General features: G+C 36.7%; 1 protein-coding gene across 6 annotated transcripts in view; it reads right to left on the reverse strand.

The window, feature by feature from the left end:
- The window catches only part of TTC29 (tetratricopeptide repeat domain 29), a 248,836-nt gene that overhangs the window by 136,704 nt on the left and 84,162 nt on the right, over positions 1-27,970 (reverse strand). For all 6 annotated transcript variants that reach the window (XM_047717589.1, XM_047717592.1, XM_047717593.1 and 3 more), the window contains 2 exons: positions 25,580-25,792; positions 17,826-17,911 (listed from right to left, as the gene is read on the reverse strand). In XM_047717589.1, coding sequence (XP_047573545.1) covers positions 17,826-17,911; positions 25,580-25,792 — 299 coding nt within the window. The remainder of the gene's footprint in view (positions 1-17,825; positions 17,912-25,579; positions 25,793-27,970) is intronic.

Below are 27,970 nucleotides of genomic sequence, written 5' to 3' on the forward strand. Positions count from 1 at the left end.
TGGTTGGGTCCCTACTTATTGCGAGCTTGGGAGACCTACCTTGTTGCCTCAGTATGCTCTCGTCAGGAGTGCCAGTCCTAACTCTCAGTCCCTGTGGTTTGGTGCTTGTCACTTGCCAAGGCAGTCACTACCATTTATGGAGCAAAAGCTACATGTGTGAAGTATTTTATATTCATGGTACATTTAATGTGCACAGAGCCCTTTGAGATAAACATTAATAATCCCACTATACAAATGAGATAAACTTAAGTGATAAACCTCTCTAGGTTGGGTAACTTGCTCTAGTACACACAGTCTTAGGGTTGGAGAAGAAGAAAAGATCTGAACTGGTTTTATTGGACTTTAGATCCTTCTTATTTTGTTCTTAAGCACTGTGATCTACCCCCTGCTGGATAACCCTGAGCATGACTGTGGCTGACCTAGACCTTCACTTGCAGCTTACAACCTTCTGGCACCATTCCCAGAAGCTGTTCTTTACTGACCTACGGGGGTACCCACTGCAGCCCAATGTCTGACATTCTAGATGTTAACCTCATGCTTGCCTGGTTACAACTTTTGTCTATTACCAGCTGCTATTTTTTTCATCACATGAACTAATTATAATAGCTAATAATCATTAATACTGAGTATTCATTATGTCATTCCTCTGCCTGCAGTGACCCCCTTTTGACACAGAAAAAAAACCCCACCTTGTTTTATAAGTCCTTTCACAATCCCACCCCTAATCTCTCTGAGTCTCTCCCTTTGCTCCCCTTTCGCTTTTCCTCAGCCTCACCGGCCCCAAGCCTCCAGGTTTAGGCTTGGTGCCTTAGAGCTTTGACCTTGACCCCTTACCTCTACCTGGAATGTACTTCCATCATCTCTCTCATCTGCCTGCAGTCTTTCCTCAAATGTCAACTTCTCACCGAGGCCTTCTCTGATTACCTGTTGAAAATGTCTTCTACCCACCACTTGTGGCACTTCCAAATTATTCCCTTCTATATTTTCTTTTCTCTGTAGTACATATTAGTGTTTGACACACTATCTAACTCACTTGTTTATTACATTTCATCTTCATTGTCTTTCTCCAATGGAAGGGACATTCCATGAGGACAAAAATCTTTGTTCTGCTATTGGTATATTCCAAGCATCTAGAGCAGGGCCTGGCAATGGTGCTCCAAAACTTTTGCTGCATGAATGTATCACAGATTGTTCTTAAGACTAGACATATTAACTAACTTAATTTTCCCAACGCTCAGGCATTATTATTATTCTTATCTCCCTTTAAAGATGAGAAACCTGAGATACATAAAATAAAGCCGAAATGCCAAGGTTAGGTAAGTGATCAAGAAAGGACTTGAACCCAAGCCAACTGATTTCAAAGACAGCACTCTTATCTGGCCCTTTCTCCCACCTCAGTACCAAGATGCTGCCTGACAATGTCACCATGCAGGCTGGGCCCCACATTCTGGCTTCTGTTGGTATCACCTGTCTTATTGTCAATCAGGATTATAAAAATGGCATCTTGTAACAATGTTGTGAAGTAAAACGAACGAGATTTAACAACTTGTCCAAGACCAAAGAGCTTGTGACAAAACCGCAGCCAGAACCCAGAATATCTGACTTCTAATTTGGTTGTCTTTCTTGCACTTTCAAAACCTATTCTGAAGATTCTAATGATTGCCTAGATAGCACTTCTCTATTTCCATGTAATCTATTAAAATAAACAATTAAAAAGTAATTTTGGTTTTGCAACTTATAACAAATATTAATGATTATTTACATAATATTTTAAAAGGAAAATGTTTATTTTGGTAATATCTGTGATATTATAAACATATAAAATGAACATAATAAACAGTCACTGTGCTGTAAGCTAATATAAGCTCATAGGGAAAATGAATATGTTTAATTAAATTTAGGAAAAATGTATAGTTAAATCATTTGCAGTACAATAATAAGGACCAATAAACCATTATCTCTTCACTATTCCATTGGAATTTTCATCAGCAAGCTAGATTAATAAATACCATCTACAGTTTACAAGGCAGGATGCTAAGAGATTTGTCTCTGATCTGGTAAGTCAGCGAGGGCAGCAGGAGATAGCATAATCCTTGTGCGGACACAGCAAATCATACTTCTACTATTCTATAATATTCACCAGCATTTATTGAGGGAGCGCAGGAAGGCAGACATAGTTCTAAACGATTTTTGAATGTTAGCCCATTTAACCCTTCTAAGCACTCTATGAGTTAGCTACTAGTGTAATCCTCATGTTGCAGGTGAGGAAACTGAGGCACAATCACCAATGTCACATGATTAGTAGTGGCAGGACCAGGCTTTGGAGTTAGGTCCGGGGGCCATCCTCTTAATCACTACATCATATTGTGATAATGGTTAAGATGGTATCAGAGAGCATAGAAATCTACCAGAAGGACCCTATGTCTCTCCCCCTATTTCATTTTATCCAAGATTTACAACATTCTGCCCTACAGATGATTCAGCTGGAAACCTAACAAACAAGTTTGTTTATGCTCTTTCCCTTGCATTTACTGAGTTGCTAGTAGTTAGCAAATTTGCATCAGTAGCAAAAAGAGATAGAGGGTTGTAGGAAAAATATGTTGAACACACTGCTTTTGAAAAATAATTGTATTGCTTTTTCTTCTTACAGATATATTAACTCTAGTCCTGCTGGATATTTCATTGTCAGCAAAACATCTACGGGAAACAGGCAAATTCAGCTATGTGGTTAAGTCATGACCAGTGAAGAATCCATGGTCCTCCATTATCTATGCCAATGGAGGGTCAGAGAGAGATGGAAGATGGAAATTCTAGGTGAGGATTCCTGATGTCTCTTTCTCTGGAGAAGCTACAAAGCAGTGGGTCATTCCTAGCCTGTTGCCACTTGCTACTTCTACTTTCTATGTCCCCAAACTCTGTGCCTATTCTGACCTAGCTTGACAGCAGACAGTGAGTGATTCTTTTTAAGCTTCAAGTGTTATTCGATAATAATTTCTACTGGGCAAGAATAACAAAATGTTATTTATGCCAACCAGTAGTTCATGAAGTGGAACAGATGAGAATATTATTAAAAATGTATACATGTAATCTGTGGTGAGACTTAACAAATGAGTTTAAAAACATCTTACTGGGGCACCTGCGTAGCTCAGTTGGTTCATCATTTGACTATTGATTTCAGCTCAGGTCAAGATCTCAGGATGGTGAGATGGAGCCCATGTCGGGCTCTATGCTGAGCACGGAAGTTGCTTGAGATTCTCTCTGTCTCCCTCTGCCCATTCCCCGGCTCATGCTCACTCTCTCAAATAAATAAATAAATAAATAAAATCTTTATAAAACTAAATAAAAATATCTTGCTGATAACTGCAGCAATTGCGACAGCATTAGTACTTAGGAGTGGTTTCAGTTTTGGCCCCGCATTTCTTAGTTTTGTGACCCTGAACAAGTCATTTAATCTGTCTCAGCCTTCTTTGTGAAATGGGAGTAAAGGTAAATGGAAAATACAATAATATAATAATATCTGCCTCTTAGGATTTGTGTGTGCATCAAATGAGGTAAAATATGTAAATAATAAGGTTGGGTAGAGTTGTAGACCTATATATAGCACACAAAGGCCCACTGGGTGTTACTGGTATTCATGATGATGCTATTCCGTCAATTAAGGCTCATTTTATTTCATGGGACAGAAACCACCTCATCTAATTTAGGCAAAATGGGAAACTAGAGACTCAAATGTCACCAGGAATTGCACTCTCCATTTCTCATCTTGTTTTCTCCCTGTGTGTGAGCTTTATACTCTCAGCCATCCTCACCACCCTCCATGGTTCTGGAAGCATCCAGGCTAACTCCTCACCAAAGAAGACTAGCTCACATTAAAAAAAAAAAATTATTAGTAAGCAATCAGATTGGCTGAGCTTGTTTAGAGACCCTCTCCTAGAGATTTGCTTCATAGGGGCAAGAAGGAGTAGTGGTGGTGAGATCTGTAACCCCAACATTAGAGACAAGACCAGAGCCAGCAGGAAGTTGAAAGTGGGAATGGTCTGATGTTCTGGGAAGATGAACACAATAGATACCCTCCAAATTGCGATTAAAAATTCTCAGTTTAGCTGGTTCTCTCTCTGGGATTTTATCTCATTTAACACTACCATCCTACTTTGGATTACTCAAACAAAAATTTCAAATTCATCTTTGTCTCTATCCTCTCTCCCGCATTAGGCTCCCAGCTCCACGGAGAATCTGCTTCTCCCTCTGACCTTCTCCCTTCACATGTTCTCTCTCACTGTCTCTCTCTCAAATAAAAATAAAATAAAATCTTAAAAAAAAAACCTTCATAGACATAGTTATTACCATTTCTTGTTCATGTGGACTTTGGCCAGATTTACTGAGGATACCAAACACTCTAGGGTAGTATTTTTCTCCCTATTTTATTATTTTTGCTTTATAATTCATATGACTATTTTTTCACCTTATCAGGTCATCTTTAAATGCCCTTTACTACTTATTAAGCTTTTAATAACCTTCTTCAGTGTTTAAGGTTGAGATGAGCTGCTGAAATGACTGTTATGATCAACCCTATGCTGAAGATTTTTCCTATGAACAGTCTATATACAACCTACTGAAAACATTAATTAAAGTCTTTAAATTTTTAAAGGAATGGAAAGAAATAGGAATCATTTTTTTCTCATTATAAAATCAGTATATGTTAATTGTAGAAAATTTGGGGAATACAGATGCATCATTCTCCCCAAAATAGAAAATTAAAGTCATCTATTATTTGAGCTCCTACAGATAACCACTGAAAACAATCTGGTGTTTCTAGTATCTTCATATATACATTTGTCTTATATGTATGTAAACATAGGTATGTATGTACGATCGTAATTGTTTTGTACCTTGGTTTTCTGCTTAATATATTGATAATATTTTTGTTATTATAATAATACTTCTTGTGTCATTTTTGTAGGCTGCCTTATTTTGCATCACAGGATACTCAATAATGTTTAGTCAATTTGCTATTGTACATTTACCTTGTTTCTAGATTGTTCACTACTACAAAGAGTGCTTATAACATTTTATATACAGGTTGAAGCCAAATCTTTGTATCTATTAATAACTATATAAGCAATCTTATAGCTAAATATTTGTATATATTCATAATAATTTCCTGCAGATAAATTCTGAAAAGAGTAATCCCTGAATCATGCAAAAAGTGTGAGCCTTGTTCAAAGCTACCATTTATTGAATGCTTACTAAGCGCCAAGCACATTACTATTTTATCTCATTTAATTCCAACAGCAACTTTATCCTGCTTATTTTACAGGTGTGGAAAAGAAAGCTTAGAAGTCAAGCGATTTGCACAGGTGTAGTCAGCAATGTTAGCGCCCCTCCCATAATCTCTGCAGCCAAAGTTTGCTAATGTCAGCCTCTGGAACTTTCTGTTCAGTGGCTGGGCTATGGTCAGCTGGAACTGACAGTTAGTGTACCTGGAAGCTGCTCTCTTGACCACTGATGGGTGGGAAATGAAGAATAAATGCACCAACCCCTTTGTCCCTCCACTGGGATAACTGATCTGTTTCTACACTGTTTCCTAGAGGGTTCTAGCAAAACTGAGCTCCCTTTCCCTACAGTAGCAACACACCTTCCACGGGTCCTTCCTTTGCCTGACTCTCCTGCTGGCAGAACCTCTCCCAAATAAAGCACCTGCACTCAAATCCATGTCTCAGAGTCTGCTACTGGGGAAACCCAAATAAAAAAAAAATCAGTATTGTTAGTCTCATGATACAAAAATGTTTACCTATCGTGGCCCCTGCTTTTGCAGAAACTCAAAGAATGCTCCGTGAGCTTGCAAAAAAATTCTGAAAATGTGTATTTGAGGAAGAACCATAAGGCACATTCAGGCTGTAATCAAAGGTATTCTGTGACTATGTCACTTTGTTATTTATTTATTTTGAAACTCTTTTGGCACATAGAATCCAGTTAGCTGCACTTTTCATAGCAGGACACAATTTTATTCATCAGTGCATGGCCCCTCAATTTTTTTTATTATTATTTTTATTTTTTTACTCTCACTTGTTTTTTTGGTTTTTTTTTTTTGTTTGTTTGTTTTTAAAGATTTTATTTATTTGACAGACAGAGATCACAAGTAGAGAGGCAGGCAGAGAGAGAGAGGGAAGCAGGCTCCCTGCTGAGCAGAGAGCCCAATGTGGGCTCTCGATCATGAGCTGAGCCGAAGGCAGCCGCTTAACCCACTGAGCCACACAGGCGCCCCCTCACTTGTTTTTAATAAATTCTCCTTCATCCTCCCTCCCCACTCTCATTCCCTTTCCTCTCATCGGCCCTCCATGTGTTGCTGGAGATTCTCTGAGGAGAGGGGCTGGCCTGAATTCAGCTCTCGAATCCTCACCCACCCTGGCATTCTCCGGACCAGCTTCCACTTCTAATCACAGTTCTCGGTGCTCACATCCTTGCCAACCTTCGATACTATTTGACTTCTTAACTTTTTGCCTCTAAGTCATGATGTTATGTAAAAGAATATTAAACCTCTCCCTTGAAATGCTCATAAACAAAAGCTGTTGTACACATCTAAAATATCAACACTTGATTATTCATGAATTAAATGTCATTTGGTGGATTGGCCAGTTTCTCTGTTATCTTCCTTCTCTTTCTCTATCCCTGGCCAAAATCATTATCATTTAAGAAAAAACAGGGGGTTAATAGAAGACATTCACCAGAAAAGTGAGACAATCTTAAACAAGATTATTTTACTAGTTAACTAAGCTTTTAAATGTTTTATTGAGGAGAAAGTTAAAATTGCTAGGTAAAATCTTTCCTTAAGTGTATGGACTGAATATTAGGAGTATAGAGTTAATGCTATTTCTAAAGTCTAGTATATGTTATTTTTAGTTGAGCACTATTTATACTGAAGAATTTCTAACATCAAGCTAGGTGTTAACTGAAGATCAAGTAATCGTCTATCCTACAGATAAGTTTGAGACTGTTATGGGTAAATTTTAAGATGCTGAATTACATTTTTCCTTCTGAAGTTACCCCTTCCCGTGTCGCTGAGGGAGAGAGAGAATTCGGCTCTCTGTATAATGACTTCGTATGGTCCCCACACTATTGTTTAACACATCTAATCCTGTAATCATCTCTGGGTTCTTGCAGGTGTGATGCCTCTTCCTTTGCAGTCTCTAGATCAACGTGCGCTAACAGCTGTGCCGTTGCCTCTAGGTCTGTCACACAATTAGTCTTGTGATGAACTATGTAGGTTGCTTTATTGCTCCAGAGAACATTTTCAGATGCTAGGCCTTGAACTTTAAGGAATATACATACATTATGTTCCATATGTCACACTATTCAGGATAGTTGGTGAGGGTACTCAATTTTTGGAGTCTGGAAGTTCATCCCCTTTAGAGTGAACCAAATCAAGATAATTATGCTTCTTTTCATTTTCTCATAAAATGAGTATCAGAAACTTTTGAGCTATTTCTTAAGATGTGAACAATTGGAAACAAAAATTCCAGTAGCTTTGTAAAAAGGTACTCTAGCAGCACTTTCTTTTTAGAATGAATAATCAACATCATCATGAAGTTTTGGTCAATGTGGCATTCTACATCTCAAGGGGATCCAAAACCAGTTTTCACATTTCAAAAACAAACAAACAATAAATTCTATGGCTAGAAAATCAGTTTTTATACTAATTTAAGTCTTTCTTGACATAAAACATCTCTTCCTTTCCATGACAGTCTATGACTTTAAATTTTTGCCTACAGATTCCTGTTTAAAAAAAAAAAATCAGAGAGTCCAACTCCCCATTAATGAGAAAATTAAAAAAAAAAAACCATTCAATTTACTAAGATTCTAGTCTGCACACAATCTTTCCTACAAAAATTTATATTAAACTATTACTGTAAGGTTATCTGCTTTACTGTTTTAGAAAGGTCATGACTTTAAATACAGAGATAACAGTAGCAAAATTATTAGGAAAACATTTTATATTAGCATAATCTCCAAATTATTAAAACACGTTTTTCATGAACTACTTAACATGCTATTTTCCAAGTAAGGCTAACTGTTCAAAAGGTATAAAATAAATTCAGATATGGAATACTTATTAACACCATGCTTGAAATTATTGTTTATAATAATTTTGGTAATATAATTCAGTGTGTTTAGAAATACATATTTTTTTGAAATTGGGAAATATGACTATTCTCTTCTCTCAGTGTTTCTAATCCTACCATTTTTTTGTCAGATAATGGATATTTTGAGCCTTTCTCTATGAGCAGAACCTATGGAATGAAAAGAAAGTGCTATTTGTGTGCTGGTAGGGGTGCGTGTGGAGAGGGGATGATGCTAAACAGGAGATCTGTGTGGCAACAATTGGGGGAAATGGGATCTGTAACAGCTGCTCCTTTTAGATTCCCAAGAAGGAGACTGCCTGAGGTGGGTCATGGGACAAAAGGATAAAGCGGATGAGAACTCTGATGTAAAGCAGGAAAATGACTGCTGAGACCCCTGAGCTTACACCTGAATCGTCTCAAGCTGAGTGGCGAGCCCTCTTTAGCATGCTTCAGAAGCTGGTGATGAACTACACAGTACCAGGAGGCAAACTGGCTGCAAGCAGAATTGTCTGCATGTTTTGTATAATAACCCGTGGTCCTCTGGGGAAAGGAGGCCATGATTTCCTCTGTGCCAGCATCTGAGCTCTCCTCAGATACTGAGGCTATTAAGCAAGAACAGAAGGGTCAATTTTAGGTAATGATTTCTAACTGGCAAGTGAAGCAACTTCTATTTAATGGGTAGTGAATAGCTCTGATCTTTAAATAAAGAAAGTACTCAAATTCCTTTTTTGGGGGATAAATCCCATTTTTTTTCACTCAAGAAAAAGTTATTAATAAATTAGTAGGAAAAAGTTTTCTATCCAATGTTGGTTTATTACATTTCCCTTACAAAAATATGTGCTGATACAAAGATAAATTTAAGCATTTTGTAATTTACATATGACAAATATAGTAAATTACAATTGAAAACTAGGTATAAAGCAGCACTTGGAATAGATACTCAATAAATGCTACCTACCAGAGAATCACTGCTATCGTTACTCAGTGCTAATTATATCATAGCCTGTGGTAATAATAGTATCTTACATTTGAAGACTGTTTCTAGTCTAACGTGTAAACATACATTTTTTTCCGTTTGATCTTCAGAAAGAAAAAGTGAAGCTGCCATTGCCATCCCTATTTGACACATGAAACTGAGCCTCCAAGAAGTTCAGTGACTAAACTAAGGTAAATAGCTAGCATGCGGCACACAGGACTAGGATCCATGCCTTCTAGCCCACATGCTAGAGCACCATAGGCTCTTTCTTTTCTTTTTTTCTTTTGAAAGTTTTTATTTATTTATCAGAGAGAAAGAGACAGAGAGTACCTGTGAGCACAAAAGGGGGAGAGGCAGAGGGAGAAGCACAAGAGCCTGATGCGGGACCCGATTCCAGGATCCTGGGATCATGACCTGAGCCCAAGGCAGATGTTTAACCAACTGAGCCACCCAGGCGTCTCCCACAGGCTCTTTCTATATAATAATTACCTCCCATATAAAGATCGTACATCAAAACGTACTGTCAGCTCACATATTGGACCACTTAACGCTTAGAGAGCTATTGTTATATACACTTAAACTGTCTTACAAAAAGGTGTTGTTTTATCATGTAATAGAACTCCCCAGTAAACTCCTACTTCCACATCTATGATATAGACTTTCGCCTATACCTTTAACATTTTGGTCTATGTTAACGACTGGTTTGGGAATACTGAGGCCTAGAACAAAACCCAGAAATCATGATTTTATAGATGTTTGACCATCTCTGCCCTTTGGAAAATAAGTCTGTTAATGCATATTAATAGTGATACAATAGTTGTGGTTCTCTATAAGTTAGCGCCTACACCACAAACCCTACACACATTTTCTTACTTAATTCTCACAAAGCTGTTTTGAGGCCGCGGATCATAGTGTCCCTATTTTATAGATGAAGAAATGAATGCTTCAAAAGCTGAAGTCACTTGTGCAATGTCCGATGACGAGGCAGGAGCAAAGCTGGGATTCGGTCCTCCATCAGCCTGATTTTAAAGCCCACCATCTCAGCCAATTTGTTGCCCTCACACTCCAAAGAGTTATTAAATACACTTTTAAAAGCCTGTGGAGAGCTCCTTATTCAAGAAATGCTACAATTTACTGCCTTTACTTCGTGCAAACTTACATTAGTCAAAGATTTGGCAGGAGATGTGAGCATCTAAGACTCTAACCAAGTATCATGGTTCCGTATTAAACTGGCCTCCAAGAGTCCTTTACATGGAGCTAGAAGCAGCTAGGAAGAGGGCACACATGCAGATGCACAGAAGCAAATGCTCCTACAGACAAACCTATTCAGCCCACATACATTAGCAGGTATGGTCCATCAGAAAAATGTACTATATCATCCTATTCTGCACATGTACAGAACTTGGCAGAGTTGGAAGTATTTGAAATAATGCACAAAGGACCTGATTGCAGACAGAGCCTTAGCCTCTTTCTTGACCTCTCCTTTGCCTTGGCTCCTTTACTTCCTTTCCCTCTCTCTCCTTTTACTACTTTTTCTTTACATTTTTTTTTTTTCTTATGACATGTTGTGTTCAAGAATCTGTTGCATGTAGTGCAAGAGAATAAAAAATAATTAAGGCAAGAGCATTTGCTTCCTCCCTTTTCCCAGTCTACTCATTCTGGCACAGCCTGCTTGGTATGTCTTCCTTTCTCCCCTAAACCAGCCCCACTACTCCTGGGTTTTTTTTTTTTTTTTTAAAGATTTTATTTATTTATTTGACAGACAGAGATCACAAGTAGTCAGAGAGGCAGGCAGAGAGAGAGGAGGAAGCAGGCTCTCTGCAGAGCAGAGAGCCCGATGCGGGGCTCGATCCCAGGACCTGGGATCATGACCTGAGCCGGAGGCAGAGGCTTTAACCCACCCAGGTCCCCCTACTCCTGGGTTTTATCATGCAGATTGGAGTTATCATTGGGGTGGGAGGGGAGTAGGGATGTAAGAAGTAGAAATGAGCTTGCTGAAAAGAACCCCCCATTCCTTGATCAGGGAGAGAAGAGAAGCAGAAGGACAGAAGAAATGAGAGTGGTAAACCATGAGTGAGTGGACTACAGGAGGAAACTTTGGGTTTAGGGAGTGACGTGAGGATACAGGCTTCAGAATATCTACAGACAGACAAATTAAAGATCTTTTTAAATGGAATGAGAGAGGATTTTAAAAAAATGTTACTGGGAGTTCAGAATTTTATCTCTTTTACTATTCTTTGAGGACAAGTAAGTAGAAATTGAAATTACTTTTCTTTTAGCTTGCTGGATTTTTTTTCTTTTAATATGATATTATACTGAAAGTGAGCTGTGAGGAATGTGGATTTATTTGGGTCATGTAATGGTTTCAGAGTAGATAACAGTCTTCACTTATAAAAGTGACCAAAAAGAAAACCTGTTTGATGTACATTACTGTGGAATCTGCCAAGGTATTTGTATGTCAGGTAGACTGTAATTTGGATGAAAAGCCCACTGCTATCAAGGATGGGGTGACTTTTAAGGCAGAAGGTTATAAACTAAATAGAAAAAGGAATGACTGCAAGAATTACCCCCCCCAAACTTTGGTTAGCTAAACATTATAAGTCAAAAAGTCATTCTTTGTTAGAAATGCTTTCTAATACATAATGACTTTCCCTTTGTTTGTGTATACTGAGTTGACAGAATAAATACAATTTAATTTCAATTACCTAGCAAAACCTTAAGAATGTATCATTTCACAACTATAATCTATATCCTTTATTGTTAATATTTATCAACAATCTGTGAGTTGCTAGAATATTAGTGTAACTATTTTTTCTGATACATTATTTATTTGCATTTTTCTATGGGATGCTGCTAGAGATTTAGGTTAACCATGTATATAAGCTAACACCAATGTTAGAAGCATTCTAAGCTATTATAAAGATGCTGACAAGTATGCAAATATAAAGATGGCTACTGTTTTATATGTGGAATAATTAAATAATAGTACATGTGATGAATCTTATACCATAAAAGCAAACAAAGTATCAATATGATGAATTTTGCTTTCATAGTATAATTTTTGATAGGCTACATTATTGCTAAATAATGAGAAGCAAATAATTCACTGAATGTACTGAGGATTGTTAAAGTTGGTATTCCTGAAATTATTAAGTGGAATGGAATATTTAGAGAGAAAGAAAATTCATGCATAAAACAGTGCTAAGGGAGGCCCTTGTTTCTTAAATTAACTTTATGGTTCCAATATTTGATTGTAGAAGTGGGTCCAACTTTGCAAAAGCCTTGAATGTGACTTTTAGTAAAATATTTTTCTCTTTGAAATTTTAAGACTTCATAAGAAACATTTATCTTCTAAAATTCAGAATTTGCTCTACTTGTAACATGTGCAGGTCTAAATTGATGATGGCCAAAGGGAATTACTATTTCTTTTCTCAGCACCTGATAAATGCAGGTAGCATTTTCACCTTTAAATGTCAGGGTCTCGATGACCTCCTGCATAAGTTTATTAGAGTAACTATCACTTCTCTTCCCCAAATACCCTTTCTTCATTAGCAGGGATATCAACCCTAAATAAATCCATTATCTTGTCTTAGTTTAACTCTATTCTCTCATCCAATAAATAACACTCTATTGGCAAAGAATGGGTGACCAAACTATTCATATGCTTGTCAGTATATTCTTCTATTAATGTAGTCATCATTTATTAATAAACTAAAGCCCTTAAATTAAGATCCACTAGCAAAATTTCAAGATCCTTTCTGTTTCAGATCATCAAAACTATTAATCAGTAATATTTACTTGTGACAGGTTTCTCTAAGCCAAGTTTCTTCGAACAAATCACGTAAATGTCTTTAAACAGATGAACATTATTGAAAGGGAGAAATTCATGAGGGAAAGAGGGTAAATGTAGGGTATGGTACTAAAAATTTGGAAATATTCCAAATTACAAGCTTAAAATACAAATAAGGGAATAAAAAGAGTATGTGGACTTTAAGCCAAGAATGAAAGACTGACTATAAAATGGGAAGGGGAATGCTGAGTGTAACTGTCTGCTATCTCAGGCTGGCTCCAACATGACCACACTAATTTCAGGGCATTCTTGCCCCTCTCCACAGCCACACTGCGACAGCAACACCATCCATGCCCTCAAACAGATGAAGATAGTGTTGGTCATACTGTACAGGGTGAGGAGGGAGGGTAAGGGAGAATTTCAAAGGAGAAGATTTTTTATATGTTGAATGTTTACTTTGTGATTAGATAACTGGGCAGATATCTCATCAATCGATCAAGGAGTCAATCCTATTTATTAATTGATCATGTATTTTTTTTATAACCTATTCACTAAATAAGGAGTGCTCTGTCCTGCTCTGGGGTTTTAGTCCTTTTACCTTGGAAAAGAAGCAAGGAGAGTGGCTAAAGTTAGGTATTAGAGAGAAGGAAAAGACATGACCTTCAATTGGAAATCAAAGCAAGATGTCAGGTTTTGTGGAAGTGTTTCATTACAATAGCAAAAACAGGCTGCCCTCTAAAATCAACCTGAGCAAGAACTCCATGGCCTGAATCAGGGACAAACGCTCATGTCCCTTTCCCATCTCAGGCACACCCCAACTCCAGCTTCCTGTTCCTCGGTGATTTCTTGGTACCTGTTCCGTTTCCTGTTGTACAACTGTGAATCTGATGCCTTCTCTATTTTGCTCTTAGCATCCTGTATCCAGATCTGACAACAGATCCTTCATTGGTCCCGCAGCTCTGCCTGTGGACTTGGTCCAAACTTTAAGCTTAGTTCCTGTAAGCCCTCAGTTCTGGGCAAGCTGTGTTCCAAAAAGACAATAATAGTCTACCACAAGCAAGACCTGGGCTCTGACGACAGCCTCTCATTCTTCCCGAATGCAAAGGCTACTCTTTACTGTAGCAGTAAGCCTGGAACCTTGAATATGGGCTGCAGTGTTTCCCAAAGCCTTCACCCCAGCTGGAGCAGTAAATGACAAGAATTAACTAATGGTGACTCTCACCAAGGTACATGCCTGGGAGGAGGGGTTGAGTTCTCACAGGAAATATCTGTAAGGAGCTCTCATTCCATTCCAAAATCTGGGATAGGAGGCAGAAGGGGTTTGCATACTTCTGTCTTTCAGTCACACCTGGGGTTCCTTGGCTTGTATGTGATCTTCCATTCCTGACTTTCTTCCTACCTCCCTGGATGCCCCTGCTTTGTACTTACCACCTTCAGCAAGCTTGGTCCTAGGCCTTTTTTATTCATCATTATCAACTCTCTAGGAAATCTCCACTCCAGTGCTTCAAAATGCTGAATACTTACAGATTTATACAGTATTGAATGGTATAGTAGCTCCAATCTTGACTTTCTCTTGAGCTATAGACCTACATATACTACTATCTGATCTCTCCTTGGATAACTCCAAACTCCTCAAATTCAACATATTCGAAAGTGAACTCCCCATTTCTCCACCAGCCTGGGTATCCAATAGCATTCCCCAGCTTAGTAAATGACACCAGCATCCATCCAGTTTCATAGCCAGGAATCTAGGGCCATCCAAGGAACTCTGTCTTCCCCACTTTCCGTCTATTAGTCTATTTCCAAGTCCTGCATAACTTCTGAAACTACTTCCTCCCACCTTCATTACTACTGTTGAAGTTGAGAGACTTAAGTTAGAGTAAAAATAATAAAAGCTCACAATTACCAAATGTTTATTATATACAAGGCAGGCACTTTTAAAAAACTCTATATAAATGATCTCTCCTAATCACCGTATGTATTAGCTTCCTAGGACTAATGCAACAAATTACCACAAACTAGGTAGCTTAAATTAAAAGAAATTGATTATTTCACATTTTTGAAGGCTAGAAGTCTGAAATCAAGGTATCAGCAGAGCCATGTTCCCTCCAAAAGCTCTGGGGGAAGATCCTTCCTCACTCTTCCAGCTTCTGGTGGTTCCTGGCATTCCTTGACTTGTGGCAGCATGACTCCAATCTCTGAACCATCTTCACGTGGTTGTCTTCTCCCTGTATGTGTCTTCTTGTCCTTTGTTTCAAATCTCCTTCTGCCTTTTTCTTAAAAGGCCTCTTGTCATTGGATTTAAAGCCCACCCAGATAATCCAAGATGATCGCCTCATCTCAAGGCCCTTAGGTACATCTGTAAAGACTCTTTTCCCAAATAAGGTAACAATCACAGGCCCCAGGGATTAGGTAGTGGACATTTGGGGTCACCATTCAATCCATTACACACTAAAAAAATAAGTGTAGTTATTAGTCCCCTTGGATAGATGAAGCAGTTGAGACTTAGAGAGTTTAAGGGACTTGTCCAAGTTCACACAGCTAATATGAACATGAGATTTATGTTTGATTTATAGTTTCCATACTTTCAGGAAAACACTTTAAATACTTTTCTGAAAGGAGTACTAGTTTCAAGAAATTTGCCCCTTAGATGCCAAATATTGCTCCTTCAATCTATTCATTACTAGACTATACCAGTAGTGTTATCTTCTGCAATTATAGACCAGATCTGTGCCTGGCATGATGTCTGTCACACAGAGGGTGCTTAATAAACAGCTGGGAATAAATTAATGTGATCATATCACCAGCCTCATCAAAAATCATTAAAAATCCCACATTGCTTAAAATGAGTTTCACACTCTTCAGCAAAGCATTTAAAACCCTTCAACCCTCCATAAAATTTAAAAAAATAATAATTTTGGAATGAGGACAGTCTTCCTAAGAATGTCCAGAAGTCATGGAAAAAGAGGTCGATAAATTCGGCCATGGATTTTAGCATGGAAAAATTTCATAAGTAAAGTAAAAAAAACAGTGGTCTGGAAAAACACTCACAGCACATATTACACATATGTGCCTAATGTCCAAAGGAAACAGGTACCTTCATTTATTTTTGTAGGAATGTAAACTGATGAAGCTTCTTTGAAGGGAAGTTTAGAAAAAAACAAAACAAAACTGTAATTTATCTCTTCCCTGACTCAGCATTTCCACTACTAGGAATTGATTCTGTAGATCATCTCTCACTTTGGCACAAAGCTATTCACTGCTACACCCTTTGCAATACAACCTGGTTGGAAATAACCTAAATGCCCACCAATAGGAGCTGGTTAAATCCATTATGGTACAACGATAACATGGGACACCATGTGGCCCTTTAAAAAGAGGCACGTCTTTACGCATTAGTGAGGAAGAAGTTAACTCAAGATGCAGAACACCACATATAAAGTGCTACAATTTTGTAAACAATGAAAAAAACATATATGTTTATTCACTTATGTGGTATACATACATACGAATATTTTTTGAGAAATAAACCTGAAACTTGAAACCACATTTACCTTTGAGAAAAGAACAGTAAAACTGAATACCAGGGTGGAGGGAAGGTTTATTTTTCAGTGTAAACTCTATTGTATTGACTGAATTTATTTTGCCATGTGTTTGCATTGTGCATGAGAAAGAGAGAGAAAGAGAGAAAGGGAGAGAGAGAACTTATAAGCTAGTTTTCATCTAATTTCCCATCTTGATTTCATACCTGCACCTGACAATTCATTGCTTCCCAAACAAACTGTTCAAGTTGAGAGTGTGTGTGTGTGTGTGTGTGTGTGTGTGTGTGTATCTAATATCCTATCATCTTTGACTCCCACACTTTCTGTCTATAGAAATCCTCCTCTTGAAAAGCTCTCTGTGCAACCTCCCTAATCTTCAGTGTTGGAATCAACCATTCTTATCTCCTGACTCAGAAAACCCCTATTCCTCCTGCTTGGAATTATAGTTATGTTCTCAAGTTGGCCATTCTCATTAAAGTAGCTGTAAAAAGGAAGTGCTGGCTTCTGTGTTCCCTGGAACACAGCATTGCTGAATGTATGTCATTAACCAAAAACTAGTAAGCAGAAGAGTCATCTAGAACAATCTATTTCCCATGATGAATCCTCCTTGGCATGACTATCTAAAATAGCAAATCCAAAATCCTCGAAGCTGAAGATAAAGCCAATACTGTATATCAGATAAAATGATTATGAGAGATATACGTGAAATGAAATAGGAAACTACACTTGCACTATATTAGAGCTAAGAGAAAAATGAAAGAAAAAAATGATTTCTGTTATAATACAGAAAAGATAGCCCTGACATTTTTTTGTTTGTTTTTTTAGCCAAACACCGGAACTTTGGTCATAAAATAGGCACACACTGATTTTCATCATGGAGCAGGCTACTTCTCAGATCAGAATCAACAGTGCTCTCCATCTTTGCTGCCTCTCCCCATAAAGGTCCATAGCAATGCAATTCACTCGACTGCATAAACACAGTCTTTTCCAAGCAAAATTTCCCAAATCACAAGTTTATGATTTTTATTTATTTATAATAATTTATGATTATTTATTATAAGTTTATGATTTTTCATTTCTTTTCTTTTTTCTTTTTACTTTTTTGCCATCATTTAAACCCAAGTCTATCCTCAGTGATATGGGAATGAGTGTTGATGGTCACATTACCCCACATATTTAACTTTTATGTATCCTAAAGCACTTCTTGGTAATTGATTTTATACTGCCTACCATAAGCAATAAAACCAATCTTTCTAGAACTGCTTTTCTGCTTTGGTCTCTATAGAAAGATAGAGGACTACCCATTTCTGTTGGTTTTATAACAACATATGAAGTAAAATAAATACAATATAGTAAACATTAAAAATGGCAATGATTAAAAGTTTACTTCAACTTACTGTTAATGCTGTTTCATACTCTTCAGCAGCTAGGTATGCTAAGCCCAAGTAATAGGAAGCTTCTCCTTCCATCCTTCTGTCACTTCCTAAAGTTGAAAATATAGAAAAATTGCCATGGCATTAAAGAAACTGATTTACTACAAGGAACAGAATTATTGCTTTTTAAGACAGCAGAAAGTTGTAACAAAGTGTACAGACTTACGAACAATCCCTGAAACTTCACTGTGTGCTGATTTTAAAAGGCTGATGTTAATATAAATTACGTGACTCATAAATGTTAGACTATAGTGCATTAGCAATGTAAGTAAGAGGAGTTTTCCTCTACATATTCAGCTCGGTATCATCATTTTGAGATACATATGTGATTTCTACACTAGTCCACTATGTAAAGGCTCACAGTCATGCAGCATAGCTGCTACTACAGACATGGAATAACTGGTAAAGGGTACCAGCTTTACAGGGTGCACAAACACATATACATGGAGAAAGGGACATTCGGGCAAGTCTCTAACAGAGCAAATAATTAGCAAATTAAGGAATTATTGTTTTGATTAGGTTTAATTTAAAAGCTATTGGTTAAAACTTGGGGTGAAGATGACTGACACCTTGCCTTCTTGGTACAACATCCCATGTGTATTCTGAAATCCAAACACATTTTTTCTTTGTTAATGACTAGTAATGCTTTTCATCATCTTTTCAAAGGAACTGTAGACTTTCTAATTTCTTTGAATGTGTTTTGTTCCAGGAATTATCAAAATCTTCTTTCCAAAGCAATATGTATAGATGTGTAAGGTGTTTCAATAAGGCATATATCATACCATCTAATAAATTCACACGTTTTCACATTTATATACTAAATATATGTCAACAGACTTACCAGACCATTGAAAATTCTTAGTTTTAAAAAGAATACTATCCTCTTTCTACTTTTTGGCTTTCAGTGTTACCTAACTCCTGGGTAATACAAATGCCAGAGGATCTACACCTCCCCATCCCCCACCCCAACCTCCTTTAGATGTCTGAACTCTGTGTTCCAGCCATGATGGATTTCAGCAGGAGCTAACAATTCTCCACACTGCGTTACTCTCATGACTCACTGAATTATCACTTGTGAGGCAGTGGCTCAACTGAAACACTATAGGAAAACAGGATGGCAAATGCCAGTAACAGTATTGTTATTATTCTCAACCAATTTCATGATTGCAGAGAATTATACCCTGAAAATCTCACGTCAGCGGAGTTGATGGTGCCAATGATCCAGACTGGGGATTTTTAACTCTTACAATTTATCTGGGCCTTAACTTCTTCTCTGCTATAGGTTTATAAGTGCTGAGGATAAGGATGGACCTAGGGAAGGGAAGGATGGGGTAGGAAGGATAGGTTATGATGGGAAGTTGCCTCTTGCATATTTAAAATTGATTATTTATAAGTTGTAGTTGCTCTATTAAATGTTGTAACTGTGTTAAAGTACTAACAGTGGTATGTGCTGATTTAGTATCACCATTTGCATCCAATTTTATGTAAAGGGCAGCCTAGCAAAGGAAAGAAAAATCGACCCTTGTTGATAAATTTTGAGGCAGCTAATTGAAACAGTTGAGTCACACTAAATATTAGTTTTAAAATAGGATTTAAGCCCAAGAACTTCTCCTGCTTCCTAAATGAAACAAAATTCAGATAAAGTGAAAGCATAAAATAATGGAGGGAAATGTCAGCATTATTAAAGTTGAATGACACATATACCAAAGGAAAAAAGGCAAAATACTATTTATATTATTGTGGAGTTTATTTGGGTGGGTTAAATTAGTATTGGCTTTAATGATTTAATAATCATTCATGTTAAAGGAAATATGGTGTTTCATTTTCAAGACCTAAATTGTCCATTCTTATACTGGTATGTCTGTAGAGAATATAAAGAGGGGGTCATCATAGGATTCTAATAGGTAGAGACAATGTGTTTGGGAATAACTCAAATGTTTCATTAAAATATATCTTAAAACTTCATTCGTTATTTGGCTAACATATATTCACTAATTCATTAATTCACTAAATATTATTGAGGACCTATTCTGTTTCAGGCACTTGGAATACACTTGGAATACACCACTAACCAGAAACATTTTCTGTCCTTGGAGAGCTTACATTTTAGAGGAAAGGGACAGAAAGACATACAAAATAAATAATAAACACAATAAATTTTGTGGTAAATTGTATGGTGATAAGTACTCTGGTAGAAAAAAATATATACAGCAGGGCAAGGGGAATTGAGAGTGCTAAGTGGGGATTAAAGAGAAAAAAGCAGTTTTCAATATTAAGTACTGCTGTCAAGGTAGTAGATCCAACTAAGAAAATGGTATTCACAAGAAAATGAAATTGGGAATTGATAACAAAGCATATGGGAGACTCACAAGTATGTGGAAATTAAACATATTCCTAAATAACGACTGGGTCAAAGAAGAACTCAGAAGGAAAACCCGAAAATACTTTGAAATGAATAAAAACAAACAAACAAATAAAAGAAAAATGAAAACTAACGGGATCCAGGCAGCGCATACTGTGTAGATATAAATACCTATTTTAAAAAATAAGGAACATCTTTTCACCTTCTAAAACTAGAAAAAGAAGAACTAACTAAACCTGAAGAAGCAGAAGGAAGAAAATAATAAAGACTAGTCTGGAAATAAGTGAAATAGAACAACAATAGAGAAAGTCAACAAAACGAAAAATTGTTTCATTGAAAAGGTAAACAAAATTGACAAACCTTAATAAGCTAGACTGAACAAGGAAAAAAGAGAGATGTCTCAAGTTATTTAAATCAGGAACAAAAGAGGAAAGATCACTATAGACCTTAAAGAAGTAAAAAGGACTATAAGGGAATATTATCCAACTATACCAACAAATTAGATAAACTAGATGAAATAGACAAATTACTAGAAAGGTATAAACTACTGAAATTGACTCAAGAAGAAACAGAAAATCAGAATAAATCCAAAAGTAAGGAAACTGAGTTAGTAATCAAACGAATTAGTAATCAAACCGTTTTCCACATAGAAAATCCCAGGCCCAGAGGGCCTCACTGGGGAATTCTACCAAATATTTAAAGAATAATCAATACCAATTTTTCATAAACTCTTGCAAAAATTAAGAGAAAACAATTTCCAAACCATTCTATGAAGCCAGTATTACTTTGACATCAAACCAGATAAAGACATCATAAGAAAACTACAAACCAATATCTGTTATGAATATAGATACTAAAAGCCTCAACAAAATAATTAGCAAAGTGAATCCAGCAACATATAAAAAGGATTACGTACCACGATCAAATGGGATTTATCCCAGGAATGCAAGATTGATTCAACATATGCAAATCAGTCAAAGTAATATGCCATATGAATAGGAAGGCTAAAAACCAAATGATCATCTTAATAGATGCAGAAAAAGCATTTGACAAAATCGAATCTTTTGCATGATAAAAATCTTCAACAAACTTAGAAGAGAACTTAATAACATTAAGGAATATCTACAAAAAACCCACAGCTGACATTATTCTTAATGGCAAAAGACTGAGAGCTTTCACCCTAAGATCAGGAAGAAGACAAAGATGTATACTGGAGTCAATTCTATTTAACACCGTGCTGGAAGTTCTAGCCAGTGCAATTAGTCCAGAAAAATAATAGCATTGTAAAGACATTGCAAAGGAAGTAGACTTTAACTTCTAAGGGCTTTTTGGCTGGGCCTGAGAATTAAATTGACATAAGACAGATTAATAGAAGAAAAAAACACACCAATTTACGTAAGTATTAGGTGACATGGGAACGTTCATAAGGAATGAAGAGCCAGAGAAACTGTAAAATCTACATGCTTCAATATTGGATTGAACAAAGGGAGGCAATTGTGGGAAAGTAACGAAGCAATGCAGGGAGGCTACAGGAAAACAAAGATTATTTTAGAAAAGTCTGTACAAAATTCTCTTGGCTTTAACTTTTCATAGAAGAATGTTTCTTTTCTTGTGGTGCAGGGAGGGTATCTTTCCCATAGCAGTTTTTATCTCCTGTTTTCAGGAGGAAAAGGGGAGATTACATACCCTTCTTGTATCTCTGTTGTTTTTCAAGTGATTTTAACTCAAATTCTCCTTATGCCAAAGTGGTTTTTTGGGTTGTATATTCTGTCACCACTCAGCACCAAGATCAGAAAGGAAGAAGTTAAATTATATTTGCAGATAATGTAATATTATACATGGAAAAATCCTAAAGAATCCACAAAAAACCATTAAGGCAAATAAACACATTTAGGGGATACAAGATCAACATACAAAAGTTAATTTTATTTCTACCTTCAAGCAGTGAAAAATCTGAAAATGAAGGAAAAAAATTCATTTCTAATAGCATCAGAAAAAAACTGTTAGAAATAAATTTAACAAAAGGGCAAGTTGTATATACAAAAAACTATAAAACATCATTGAAAGAAATGAAATATGTAATAAATGGACAGATAACCAATATTCATGGATTGGAAAACTTAGTGTTAAGATAGCAGTATTCTCCCAATTGCTTGACAGTTTCAATTCAATCCTTAGGAAAATTCCAGCTGTCCTTTCTGCAGAAATGTACAAGGTAATCCTAAAATTCATGTGGAAATGCAAGTGATGCAGAATAGCCAAAACAATCTTGAAAAAGGATAGTGGAAGACTCACATTTCCTAATTTCAAAACTTACTACACAACTACAATAATCAAGAATATGTGGTAGTGGAATAAAGACAGATACATAGATCACTACAATAGACTCGACAGTTCAGAAAACAACCCTCACATTTATGGGCAATTAATTATTGATGAGGGTCCTAAGACAAATTATTGGAAAAGAATAGTGTGTATAACAAATAGTACTGGGACAGCTGGATATCCACATGGAAAACATAAAGTTGGACCTTCATCATATTCCCCTTCACACACACTTAAAAATAGACTATAGGGGGACCTCTGTCAAATAAATAAATAAAATCTTAAAAAAAACAGACTATAGACTTAATTAAATATAGGAGTTAAAATTGTACAAAACACTTAGAATAAAGTGTAAGAGTAAATCTTCAAGACCTTGGATTTGTGGAAACCTTCTTAGTTATAATACCAAAAACACAAACAACAAAACAAAAAATAAATTATTTTGGACTTCACCAAAATAAAAAACTTGTGCTTCAAAGGAAAGTGAAAAGAAAACCAATTATTTTCAAGTCATATCTCGGATGAAGAACTTGTACCTAGAATATATAAATACTTAAAACAATTCAATAATAAGTCGACAATCCACTTGAAAATAGGCAAAGAATCTGAATAGACATTTCTACAGAGAAGCTATGCAATTGAGCTATAAGCCCATAAAAAGATGTTCAACATCATTAGCTAACAGGGAAATGCAAATTAAATCCACAGTGTAGCACCATTTTATACTTACTAAGATGGCTATAAACAAAAAGAAGGACAGCAACAAGTGCTGGTGAAAAAGCTTAAGGAAGAACTGAAACCCTTACACATTGCTGGGAAGAATGTAAAATGGGACAGCTACTTTAGAAAACTCTATGTCATCTCTTCCTTAAGTTAAACATAGAGTTACCCTATGACCCAGCAATTCCACTTCTAGGTCTGGAGACAAAAGACTTGACAACTTGTACACAAATGTTCATAGTAGCATTATTCATAATTGACAAAAGGTGGGAAAAACATAAATGTTCATCAACTGACGAATGGATAAAGAAAATATGACATAACCATACAATGGAATATTATTCAGCCATAAAAAAGGAATATAGTAGTAATAAATGCTATAAGATGGATGAACCTTGAAAACATTATGCTAAGTGAAGGTAGCTGGACACAAAGGACACACATTATGTGATTCCATTTATATGAACTTTCCAGAATAGTTAAATCCATAGAGACAGAAGGTAATGTAATAGTTATTAGGGGAGAGGGAAAGTTGAATATGGAGAGTGACTTCTACTGAGTTTGGCATTAGTGTTTTGGTTGTACAACTTTGGGACTATACTAAAGACCAATGAATGACTGAAAAATGAAAATAAATAGAATAATCGAAAGATGAGACCACTGCATTGCCAGTGTTATCCTTGTGCATTATACCAAGTGCCCTAGTAAAGGAGTTGGGCCACAGTGGATGTCAGGACTCCTTAAATGTTATGCAAACCAGGGTGGGAGGCATGCTTTATAAGGCAGGCAATCATCAGTTTGCTGCTTCAGGCTCCTTAACTAAAGTAAGACATAATAGCAAGAAGAAATAACTTTGTCCCAGGGCATTCAGCTGTTGTCAGAGCTCTTGTAAGATACTGTGTGATCCCTTAACCTATCTACTTTGTTATACAGGAAATGCAGGGGCAAATATTTATCACCTTTAAAAGATATTTAAAAAATTATTATAGCATAAGATTTCTCCTGTTCTCTTTATCTGTCCTTTGAAAAGTAAGAGATGCTTTTAAAAGGAGACTGCCTGGCAGGCTCTGACTGTGTTGAAGACCTCCTTGGAGCCTTCCTTTCTTTGTAAACTACAATTTAGCAAATGTGAACCTAAAGCAAAATACCTTTTCCTAATTAATACATTACTTTCCATGGAAATTCCACATAACCTTCCATATGACTAAAGTTAGCTGCTGAAATTGATCTAACGGCTACCTATTCATGTGACTATTTACCCCTTTGGGGAAGGAGTAGATCACCAGTCATTCGAAAGCAGTTCATTCAGTGGGATACATCTTTCAATGAGGGTGATTTCCTATGAGTATTATAATATCATTAAAAAGAAGTAATGGAGAGAATAAGCTAACATGTTTACTTTTACTCTTTAGAAAATTTTAAAATCACAGCCAGAAATTCAGTCCTGCTTATTCCAAATAAACCGTATGTTACTTGATAAACCAATCAATTAAATATATCCTGAACTAATAACACTTTAAGGAGCATAGTTTCTTTTTCTCCTTCATAAAAAGTCAACTCTTTTGATAAATAATGGTAATAAAATACCTTTACATTTTACAAAGTAAAAGCTTATGAGTATATGCTCCAAATTTTTTCTTTATGTTTTACACATATACACATGATATAGAATATTGAGGATATGATCAGCTCTCATGAAAGCATTTTTACTGCTGTAAATGTGCATATGAATCACCAGGGGAGCTTCCTAACCTGCAGATTCTGAGGCAGGAGGTCTGGGGTGGAGCCTGAGATGCTGCTTTTCTTACGAGCTTCCACTGATGCTGATGCTACCAGTGCAAAGGCCACACTTTGACAGGCAAGGGTCCAAAATATACCAGAGTTCTATTTTTCTGTTACTCCTAACTAAATATTTATCCTTATCTTCCCTTACCTGACAATAAGGACTTTACAAACATTGAGAGGTCTCTCAGATTGAGAGAAATATACACCCTCAATCACACACACAGACACACACCCTTAACTTTTGCAAATGACCTTACCTTGTCATTATAGGTTCATTGTTTTATAATGCTACTCCCAGAGGGTTGTAATTTTGGAGATAAAGCTTTCAGGAAATTAATGGGTTTCTTGTTGTCAGCACTAAGGCACCTCTGTTTTACAGTGAAATCTGAAAGTATATTGATGGCATTTGTCTTTGCATTTCATAGGAAATAATCACCCAAACACTTGACGAGGTTTATTTCACTCTTGGGAGAAGCAGTGTCTGCCCACTAAAGGAAGCAATGCAAGAGTGTTCTTTTCCACCCACCTTCTTTGGCTATTTCAGAAGCTTTTATTAGAATTCTGATGGCCTGTTTGTATTCTTTATTTTCCAGCATTTTGTCTGAGAGTAATCTGTAGGTCCTCAGGAGACTCTCACAGGCCAACAAGTTGAGAAAGCGGCCTGTCTCGTCCTTCCATATCCGCCCTTGCGTCAACTGATGGAATGCTTCATAATGCTCAGCAGCTTCCAGAAGCTGACCTGAAGAATAAAAGCCATTCATAAATATAAACCACAGGCCAGAGCACATTTTCAAAAATTTTGTATACATCTTGTGTTTTACTATTAAAGGGGGGTGGAGACCATGGAATACAGTCAAGCGTTTCTAAGGATGAAGAGGACATAAGCTGGGAAAGGAGCGATCTCAATCCGGACCTCAGATTCAGCGATGATTTCGGATGAACACCTGCTTGAGGGATGTGTCTTGGCAAGTAGAAACTGGAGAGGATTACGCATGTTTAGAAATGGGGTGAAAACCCAGTAATAATTACTAATAGCAGTGCTGTTACCTGATCTTTATTTGACATTATGTACGTAGGTCAGGTGCTACATGCTTTATATGAATTTCTCATTGAATCTTCAAAACACTCCTGTGAAACAGGGATTGCTATGACCCCATTTTTACAGACGATAAAGTGAGGTTAGGATTTTTGCCCATGATTGCATGGCTAGTGGCTTTGTACATCCAGGCAGTCGGAGTTCAGAACCCATGCTCTCCACTACCTTCCTATGCTGCTTTTCAACAGAAGGCACCTGTTTCATTCCCAAGAAGAATTCAGGTACCTTAAGAAAGGAGGCGTCTGTGGCAAATTTCAAATTCAATTATTATGCAGGCATTTGTATATTCCGTTTCATCTTTAGTAATTAAAATACAACTTAACTGCTTTTCGGGATTATATTTCATAATACAGTTCAAAATATATCTTCTCAAAGCCGGAACTCCAAATTAGCTTTCAGTCATTTCACTCCTTGAAATAGGAGCAAGCCTGTTTCTGGAAGAGTAGTGTGCAGTTCCACGCTGTGGACTGCATTCTACTTGTGAACTGCCTTGTGAAAATCCTCACAATACTCTGCAGTGTAAATACGCTTTCATGGTACTGGGAGTTACCTACACTGAAATCAACTGGGGAGGCACTTATATGTGGGCATTCCCATAGTAGTGGTTAAGACTGGTGCCGGCTCCAAACACGCAGCTTGGGTGCTTATCCCAGCTTTACCCTCTCCGCTGTTCAGCCTCAGGCTAATTACTACCCTTTCTGTGTGTGAGTTTAATTCTTTTACAAAATTCTTTTACAAAATAGGATGATAGTGTACACTATTCAAGGCGTTATTGTGAGAAATGGATCAATATATGTTTAATACCTGAACACGGTGTTCTCTAAGCACAACTTATTCTTCCTGCAAAAAATGTAGTTGAATCTTTATGACACTATTACCATGGCTGATTAAATTAACCTATGCAAGTCTTATCAGGCTCAACATATTTTCTCGAATAGGTTTCATTAGGTATCACAGGTTAGATAATATAGAGTATGGCAGCCGCTGCCATGACTCTGCCATATAATTTCCCCCTATTTTTGCCCTGAATTTGATGTCAAAATTAGTATTGAAGTAGTAAAGTATATACACATAAGTAAGAACAGCATTCACAGAGAAATACAATAAACAGAGGTAGATAATCAGCAAATAACCTATAAAAACACTGAGTAGAGACATGGCCAGTCTGAGCCCCTCTTGCACCATGCAGGAGGGCATAGCTGTTGGGATACACACAAGAGGGGAATGTGTACAGCAGAGACATTTAGAAACTTATCTTACGAAATTTTCACATGATACAAGGCTACAGAGCCATAAATATGATACTATACAAGAATATTTCATCACATGGACAGGTGTTTGTGGTAAGTGAAAATATTGGAAAACAGAAAACATTTACAAAGCATGATCAGTGTTACTTGGTTGACTGATGGTTTCAATTTCCTTTCTGATTATTGGCATTTTCTAATGTTTCTATCATCAAAGTATGTTTATTTTGTAATAAAAATATAGGACAGAAGCTATTTTAAAAATAATGCCCAATCTTTTTTCATTTTGATGCAAATACTTAAGGTTGAAGTTCACTGTTCTAATCTATCTTCACATTTAACTCACAATTTTTCTCTTACTTCCCACAATAGCAGGCATACTTTCTCATCTCTTCCCTGTAGCACCTCTCACCAGAAACACCTTTCCTCAAATACCCATGACCCTCGTTTTTTTAAAAACTCAAATGAAGCACTGACATATATGTGTGTTATGTTTCCTCTGTTAACTATATTTCTGCCTGTAAAGTATAGCTCTGTATTCCTAGAAAGATGTATACCAGAGTTCTTTTTTTTT

Source organism: Lutra lutra, chromosome 2 (assembly GCF_902655055.1).
Source record: "Lutra lutra chromosome 2, mLutLut1.2, whole genome shotgun sequence".
Taxonomy (NCBI): Eukaryota; Metazoa; Chordata; class Mammalia; order Carnivora; family Mustelidae; genus Lutra; species Lutra lutra.